The sequence below is a fragment of the Pangasianodon hypophthalmus genome, chromosome 13 (assembly GCF_027358585.1).
Source record: "Pangasianodon hypophthalmus isolate fPanHyp1 chromosome 13, fPanHyp1.pri, whole genome shotgun sequence".
Classification (NCBI taxonomy): Eukaryota; Metazoa; Chordata; class Actinopteri; order Siluriformes; family Pangasiidae; genus Pangasianodon; species Pangasianodon hypophthalmus.
Genome location: NC_069722.1, coordinates 9,183,663 through 9,193,078, shown reverse-complemented (window position 1 = coordinate 9,193,078; position 9,416 = coordinate 9,183,663). Strand labels below are relative to the sequence as shown.

Here is a 9,416-nt window from a genome sequence, read left to right as displayed (position 1 = left end):
AGTAAACAGCGATTCGGTTGGCAAAACAACTGAAGGTTTTCATGAGGAAGGATGCGGGTGTGAGAACATGAATATTTGGGTCCAAATCCAATGACTTGAGATGCGCTTGATCAGCAGAAACCGGAAAAATCAGGAGACTCAGTTAGCAAGGATGCCAAACTGGATAGATTACTGTTTTCACTGTTCCACTAACACCATCAGCCCGCCCAGTTCACTCTAAACCAACCCAGATCTTAATTTAGCCATAAAACATTAACCAGTTCTGTGCTAATGAAGCAGTGCAGAGGAACGGGTACGCCCAATCTGGCAAGAGGGAAGAGTGCGCGAGCGGCTCGGTGCAGGTTGCGCCTCCGTCCGCGCGCGTCGAGTGAAATCGCACCTCCTTCTGTGCACGCGAGCGCTCCCCATCCCTCTCTGCCGACACACACACACACACACAGAGCGCAGTGAGGGTAGTGCTGACCGAGAAGCACAGTCTGTCCCACAGTCTGTTTCTAGCATATTCAAGCATCCCTGTGCCAAGTTCCTTATAGTTTCCTTTTCCTTTTATTCCACCATGATAAGGCGCACTGGAATATTCTCCCACGCTTCGCACTAGAAAAGGTGGGTCTGCATGTCTCTGTTCATTCTTTTGCGCATCGAGCTCGTTAGAGGCCAGTGGACAGACGCCTTGCTTAACGTGGGTGTGTCGCGCTTTTACGCTTCTCACTCAAATCCATAATATTCCAGGAATATATTAAAAACTTCATCACTGATAGGAAACCATATCGACAGCTTCTCTAACATTACCCAGGCAAACTTGTGCCATTTTTTCTCGAGTCGTCTATTTATGGAGTTTTTGGAATGTGCATTGCTGGATTTTTACGCGTTTATTTAGAAATTAAGGCTTTTAAGACGGGTGTGTCGTCTGTTTTTTTTTATCCTTCCTTTTTCGAAATGGAAATGTGTTGGTGTTATTGTGCATCATCTCCCAAATGTATAAAATATCCTCAACTCTTGTTGTCAATGACAACGCACAGCAGTGGTGTTGGATAGGTGTAGCTGTCTCCCCATCCAGGATTTCGCCTGTATATCAATATAAGACAAGCAGGCGAGGAAGAACTTGATCACTGATATTAAACTGTATAAGCACTGAAGCAATGAATGTTATTTAGCTTCTACTAATCTGTTAATTTGGCTTATATGAACAAATGGGGGTTTTTTTTGTTTGTTTTGTTTTTAGCATTTTGTTTTCATGCATTTCATTTGGGAATCAGTATTTTTGAGATAGGTGTGTCATTTGATACCCCCCACCCCACCTCCCCAATCTCTACCCTTCACCCAGACAAAACAGAAAATCACTGTTTTAACCAGACTTTCTTCCCCAGCAATACAATCCTGAGCAATACAGTATTTATAGTAGGAGCTGTAATGTAATTTCAGAGATATAATGAAGATAAAGTAGACAATGTTGTGCACTGTTCTGGGTGTAGCAGAGAAAATGTTGTTGAGACCTTAGCCAAATGCACTTAGATGTTCATGTAGACCCAAAAGTAATTATGAACCACTTGTAATATGAACCTAATCATAGGCCACAAACTGAGAAAATTAAGGCGTAATTTGGCTCTGATTGCATATGCGGATGACTATCAGAGCAGATCAAAGCAGTCGTCTAGTGAGGCAAACAAAAGGTCTCTGAAGGAGAGACTCAAAGACCTCTCCTGCAAAAAAAATGAACAAATAAATAAATAAATAAAAAGCCCAGGAGTAGAGTCTGGATTCAATCTGTGCAGTTACTTGCTTTTAGAGCACAGAAATGATGGGAGGAGGATGCAGCCAGCTGCCTGTTCTCCTGTGGACTCCTTTTTTTCTATGATTTCTTGTCTCAGCGCATTATGATGGGGAAGCAGGTGCACTAGCTTTACTATAGTGTCACGTTAGGTTAAGGGCACATTAAATGAGACAGAACCAAGCTTGTCTTTAAAGCCGCACTTAGAAATAGCTGAAACAGCGGCATGGCTTCATCACTTCATTATGAACTCTCATTTTACTGACATGCAATATGATAAAGCTAGTCTCTCTGTTGCATATTTTAGTTGTTGGACTGTCAGGTTTGTTGTTTCTGTAAGACCGTTATCAGCCTCTATTCAATTTTAAAGGTGCAGTTTGTGATGTTGAAAAGTATTTCTAGACATGTAATAATGCCTAAGAAATGCACTAATTTATAATATTGTAGCTTGTAAATATGCAATTGATATGGCTACTTTCTTAATTTTTAGGCTTTTGTTTACATTTTTCTGACCCAGTATTTAGCTCCGCCCTCACTTGGAATAGGGCTGCTCAGCTGTGCCTCTTTCGTCATGAGGAATACATAGTTTTAACAGAAACGCTGGGATCTGTTGGTGGATGGAAGGCTTGCCAGTGTCTTCACTGAAATTGCAATTCACCTCGCAAACAGCAGAGGGATCTTACAATTATGAAAAGCTCCTTAAAGACAGGGGTTCCCATCCAGACCATAGATCCTGGACGAGAATGTGGGACCAGTTTGTGCATGGCAGAGAGACAGAGTCAGTTACAGGGGTGTGGGTTTTGGGTGGTCGAGGAGGAGATGGTTAGTGGAGATAGTGGTAGCCATGGAGACCCTTCCATATGATTTTATGATGGACATAGTTACAGCCAATTCCTTTTCTTTCTATGGAGATGGTTTGTGCCCCCGTATATGTTTGTATTCGTTGGCGTCCAGACAGCCGATACAACCTCTCCCAAGATCCTAAGCAGTACAAAATATATACCCATCTATAACGATTCAGTAGGCTCGCTGTGCTCAGTTATCTGTCTGTTCATTAGTACACCGACCTGTAATTGTAAGATGCCCCTGCTGCTTGCGAGGTGAATTGCAATTGAAATGATAGCATTGATAAACCTTCCCCTTCCAACCAGCAAGCCCCACCCTTCTGTTTAAGCCTAAAATTAAGAATGTAGTCAGATCATACACTGACTCATGCACTGATTTATTTGTTAAATGGCAGTCTTTGACACAGTGTTGCCCAACAGCCTCGTAATGGTCTACTGCCTTGTACATCCAATGTCCTGTGTTCCTCTTCACAATAAACATCAGAAAATATTGTCATCAGTTTTAACATTGAAAAGATTAAATTAATTAAAATTCTTGAATTCTTTTCCACAGTTTTGTCAGACAACATATCACAGCCATAACACAGCACTGTAAACTAGTTTAAAAACAAATTGGGCATTCTGCAAGATGGCTCTGAACACAGACACCAACGCACCAACTACTGACCTAAATGTAGGGCAGGAAGAAGAGCAACAAACTGAACAACAGCAACAAACTGAACAACTGACCGATCAACAACCAGATGACGGGTCTGGCCAGACCCCCATATCCTCTCAGCCAGTGAAGACTGAGCACCAAGATCCACCCACTGATACAGAGTCCACTCCTGCCCCAGAAAGCTCAGTCCAGTTGAATGGAGTGGCCAAAGACCACCTGTCAGTCATCGATGAAAAGATGGAAACAAGTAAAGACTGCAATCTTTGCATGCTCCTTCTTCATGTCATTTACTGAGCACCCCAGCCATGCTATGATGTACTGACCTTGCAATATTTTTTCCTTAATAAGAGTCAGTGGACTGATCCATTGAAAAAATTTTATCCCCCTCTTTCTATTGTTTCCCCTCTTTCCCCTCTTCATCACCCTGTCCATCTACCAAACATTTTCTCTCACATCCTGAATATTTGGAACTGCCCAAAAATTCCTTCTTTTTCATATCTGCCATTTGTCTCTCCATTAACAGGTAATGGAGTCTGCCCTAAAGCTGTGGATGCTTCTCCTCCTACTTCTTCCCGTTCTTCTCCTCCTCGTCATCATCATGCTAAGGCTGGCCATGCTCATGCTAATGGCCATGCCCGCCACGGAAGCCGTTCAGGTTCAATGAGCCATGCTGGTTCTCCTCGGCCCTCGCTCAGCCGCCAGCCCAGTGCTCTCACCGAGAGTGCAGGAGATGGCACTAAGCCCAATGATTACCTTATCCTGGCCATACTTGCCTGCATCTGCCCAATGTGGCCTATCAACATCGTTGGCTTGACCTTCTCTGTTATGGTACAATTGTTTAAAAGCATGTAGGATTAGCATTCTTTATTCATTTCATGATGAATGGTTGATATTCCATCAAGTGTGTGTAGCTACTGTTAATGTGCAATTTTTATTATTTTCAGAATACTAAGCAATGCATTTTATTTGGAATCAGTCCATCTTACATTGCTTTTTCTGTAATTTGCCCCAAAATATTCATAATTTCTCATTTTCTTCTTGTGTGCTTTTCTGTCATCTTATATTTCCTACCTACTTTTCTCTCTTATTCTCTCCTTCAGTCTCGGTACAGTCTGCAACAAGGGAACACTGATGGAGCACGGCGTCTTGGCCGCAACGCAAAGATCCTCTCAATCGTCTCTCTTGTGGGTGGAGTTGTCATCATTACTGCCGCCTTTGTCATCAACCCGGGATGTGAGTTTCACGTGAACTATGAATCTTGTAATTTAGTAAAATAAAAAGTAATATGGTCAAATCTGAACCTGTTTCATGTTTTCCCAAATTCAGCATTTCTTACACTTTTAGTTTGACATATAGGTCATGTTGTGAGCGAATGCGTTGAAGTGTCATCATAATAATCATTTTATGATTATTAATTATATCCTTGCCATTTAGTCTTCCTTTGAGTTTTGTGCTCTTAGTACTATATCTAACGAACCTCCTTCCATCTGTTTCAGTGATAATAAAAAAGTCCTGAGGGTTGCCATGACAATCAGACCAAGGAGGAATTTCTGACCAACCAACTGATCCATGATGACCATCGTCCTCCTCTCACCCGGCATTTCCACAAATTACTGAAGCACCTCAAGATTTATTTTTCAGTTCTTTTCTACTCTGTGTCAAGTTCCTGAGACCAAACACCCTCTTTTCATCTGTAGAAAGAAAATCAGCAAAATCAGGAGTGAAGACTTCCCCAGCATTTTGAATGGAGGTATAAGTGACTGAAGCAAGCTGAATCATAACATGCATCTTTTATGTTTTGTTTTTGTTTGGGTTTTTTTTTTCAGCAAAAAGGACTAATTGCTTTTTAAATGATGTCAGCAAAGAGGCATTCAGTATGATCTCATTTCCTGTCTAAAGTCCTTTGTGTGTGTGTGTGTGTGTGTGTGTGTGAGAGAGAGAGAGAGAGAGAGAAATAGAGAAAGAATAAAAGAGCAAGATGTTTGATGAAGGCACTTTGTGTAGAGAACATGTGAAAGATGATCTGTTTCTCTGCTACCAAGGTTACACACTTTCTGAGTAATGGCATCAGATTCATAGTTAAAGAGAATAGCTAATATTAAGCCAATGTAAATTAATGGGAGGAAAGGCAATTACTGAAATGATGAAGGAGAAACAGTGAAAAGGAAGCGAAATGAGAATCTGATGCATCCAGCAAGCAGACTCTCCATCCAGCATTCTCTCCTAGAAACGATTGAAATCTCAAAGGAGCAAGACAATAAAAGAAACTAGCATGCGCACTCCTACAGTGTGTCTCCTGCTCCGGTTTCCTCTTCTTGATATGTATTTATGTCCACAAACTAAAGTTTGGCACATTATCAGAGGTGGATTTGTGTGAAAGAAACAAATGCAGGTGAACACACATGAACAGATAGCACAGACGTGAGCTTCCTGACTGGCTGACGGTAACTAAAGCGCATTGATGGTGTGGAGTAGGGAGAAGGGAGGGGGGGAGCAGGGCTGAACTGGGCTGCAGTCCTTTGTTTCACACAGATGGAGAGATGAGAGAGGGAGGGAGGATGGGAGGGAGGTGGCAAACTGCTGATGAAAAGATACTCTAGAGATGGAGAGATGCAAGGAATTGCAGTAGAGAAGGATGCAAACACGCCTTCTGATTGGTCCTGTATTGTGAGCGCATGTGTGTGTGTGTGTGTGTGTATACAAGGGAGGGGGTTATGCGGTATTCCCCCTGCACCCTTTCTCCCCTCTGCTTCCCTTCCAAGACTTCCCAGACCACCAGTGCAACCATGTGAAGAGGAATTATTGCTAAGTTAGCGTTATTGTCTTTTTCAGTTTGTATAACTGCACACAGCAGATCTTAATGTTTACAAGACCAGGATCAGCCTGCACAATCACATCCCATAAATGCAAAATCAACCCAGCTGAATCTATTCCCTTGACTGACTCGTTTTGTGTCACTCAGCAGTGTGATACCCGATTCACTTCTGTTTGGGTAGCTTTGCCAAAACAGAATCTGTGCCAAGTCTCTGAAAGGTAGCTTTTTAGCTTTTCTATTTTGGATCAGAAGATATTTGTGTGTGTGTGTGTGTGTGTATGTGTGTGTGTGTGTGTGTGTGTGTGAGAGAGAGAGAGAGAGAGAGAGAGAGAAAGAGAGAGAGGTAAGTGATGATACTCCTGAGTTAATCATAATATCCCAGTCCCCAAAAATGTGGTATTTCAACATTGCTTATCACTACGTATATATCTTATTATGTATTTGTCATGGGAGAGTCTAAATGTACTTCCTGGGTGAACTCTTTCTTGCTTAATTGCTGAAAAAAATATTGTAAAATGCTCATAGACCCCCTGTTTTACATGGTTGATGTTTACAGTGTAATGGCTTTTTGACGAAAGCCAAAAGGAAGTGATGAGTGTTTTTTGATCTTTTGTGAAGGTTTTCAGAAGGCAAGTCCTTCATTTTGTAGCACTTTGTAAATACAGGATATTAAAAACGAACCTCTGTTTACGACAAGATTTACAGCATTGTTAAGCACCATGACCACATGCTGGGTCCAGTGACATGCAGGCTGCAGAGCCTGTTGTGTATTTTAAAGCCGCACAAATGGGGTTTTGTCCACTAGAGGGCAAGGTGGCACTAGAGTAAGCACCTGGAAAATGAAAGTGTGCAAAGTCAAATATTCTGGACTTTTGTGTTTCAGAACCAGTGAACTGGGTCTAAGACTGGGCTTGAATGCAACTGGAGGTCAGTTGAGAGTTTATACATTAGCACACAATGTTCAGGGACCCTTTTTTGTTCTGCATTATTGGTGGACAAAATCTATAAACGTGCATGTTTAAATGTGGCGGTATTGGAAATGAATGAATTGGCAGAAATTGTGTTGGACTGAAACTTCTGCTGCATTTTACAAAACAATGGCAACTTCTATTATGAGTTGAATTGTGCACCATTTTGTTCAGTTCTTTTGCTTCCCTCAAATATTAATAACCTGTAGCATGCCTATTTTTTAATCAGGATTAATCCAAAACATACTGCGCATTAATGTGAGAACCTTGGCATTGTTTCTGTTCTCTTGAAATGCTTTAACTGGCTGAAGATATTTACTCTGCCTGCACTGCTAGCTTTCCTAATGTATATACTAATGTACATATTTATATGTATATATTTGTACTGCTACCTTCTGCCTATGCGTTATTCTTTGATGAATATTAGATTATTAGTAATGCAATTTCTTGACTGTTATCACTACAGTAATTTCATGCATTCTATTGTTATACTATATTTATCGTTATACATATTTTTATGGTTATGTACTTCAGAATTGTTGCCTCTGAGTGGATTATATATATGCACCATAGCTTTGCAGTCAATTGTTTGGCTGTCAGGTTTTACTGGTACATTTCTGAGGTGTGAACTTTGACCTCACGTGTTTACACAGTTTATTACAGAATCCACATGCTGCTTAGTGACATTCAGAAGGAGGAATCATCTAATCTTTCAGTGACACCAGCAGAGTATCAGTCTCTGGGTTTCATTTGAGTTTCACCAGTTCTCCAAGTCCATTCATTCCTAGCTCACTAAAATATGTATTTTTCAAGGACCATGTAAAAAGCACTCTATGCCAGTTCTTTTTGTCCTTCTTGTTCAGTGAATGTACTTTCCTTCACTGCATAAACTCACCCTTATTTTGGGTAAGCCACCAGTGCCAGAGGTTGATGCTTTTTTCTCTATGAAATTAATGTTTCTTGCATTATGACAAGCCCTATTGCTTCTATAATCCTGACTTTGTGCAGACTTGCCTGTGCATGCCTTAACGGATTGCTTTTAACCTACAATATGTGATGTACACAGTATGTAGAACAAGGCCATTGATAGAGCCCTATGTATTGATCTTGTTCTAATCCTACTAATGTTTCAGTGAGCATTGTGAATAAACACTTCCTCATTAGTGGCACTTCTGTGTTGTGTGAAATACAAACACCCTGTGAGATGGTATACATGTACAGAGCCAAACAGAAAGGTTTGTGTTGCATTAAATATTGAAATATTGTATTTAATGGGACTTCTAATGGGACTCCCAAGCGTACGGGACAATCAGATTACACGTCCAGGCTATCAGGGTTTTTTTTTTTTTTTCGTGCCCAAGTGAGTTGGTTCACTAGGCTGCTGATATAGCAGTCACCAGCATTTTTCTGTTCTCCACTCTGCTAGCAACCAGAGTAACAAAAAACCCTACTGCTTATTGACTTCTGCAAAACATATCCTTTCATTTGACATGCATGTATAAACAAAGCACCTCTATGCTGTGTCCTGTGTGACTCTTCTATTTGCTGCACTAAGGAAGGACTAAGGACGCAGAGTGGTTTAAACAAAATTTCTACTAGATGAATTAATTAACAAAGGGATGTGGAAAGAATGACAAAATACTGTACAGTATGCACAAACCCATTTCTACAGTGAGGGAAATAAGTCTACATAAACATATAAAAATATAAACAAAGATACAGTGCCATTACAAAGTTTGGGAACCCTTTAAAATTTTCTGTATTTCTGCATAAATTTGACCTGAAATGTGATCAGACAAATCGTAAAACTAGATCAAGAGAACCCAATTAAACAAATGATATACAAGATATAATAGATATAAAACATTATAGCTTTTACATTTATTTATTGAGCAAAATTATCCAACATTAAATATCTTTGTCGGAAATGTCAACCTCTAGGAGTATGAGTTAATTTAAAGGGGTAATTGAAGTCAGGTGATTCAATCAGGGGGATGGGAATTAGGCATGGGTTTAGCAGGATTCCCATGTGTCAAGAACATAAACTTGGGTCTTCACTATCAAAGTCTGGACTTCACCACACATGTTTATGGAAGTGTGCCATGCCTCGATCAAAAGAGACTCCTGAGAACATAAGAAAAAGAGTTATCAATGCTCACCAAGGTGGAAAAGGTTACAGAACCATTTCTAAATTTGGCCTCCACCAATCCACTGTGAGGCAGATGATATACAAATGGAGGAAATTCAGCACCACTGTTACTCTCCCAAGGAGTGGCCGTTCAGCAAAAGGCACGGTGAATACTATTATGAGAAGTCACAAAGAATCCCAGGGTAACATCTAAGGACCTACAGGCCACTCTTG

At 40.7% G+C, this 9,416-nt stretch overlaps 1 protein-coding gene across 1 annotated transcript; it reads left to right on the top strand.

Moving 5' to 3' along the window:
* Window positions 1-317: 317 nt before the first annotated feature.
* Window positions 318-8,223, top strand: LOC113527879 (proline-rich transmembrane protein 2). Its single transcript, XM_026916025.3, has 5 exons — window positions 318-603; window positions 3,167-3,518; window positions 3,795-4,099; window positions 4,372-4,504; window positions 4,768-8,223. The coding sequence occupies exons 2-5, from the start codon at window positions 3,242-3,244 to the stop codon at window positions 4,785-4,787; spliced, it is 735 nt and encodes a 244-aa protein (XP_026771826.1). The 5' UTR covers window positions 318-603; window positions 3,167-3,241; the 3' UTR covers window positions 4,788-8,223.
* Window positions 8,224-9,416: the final 1,193 nt, after the last annotated feature.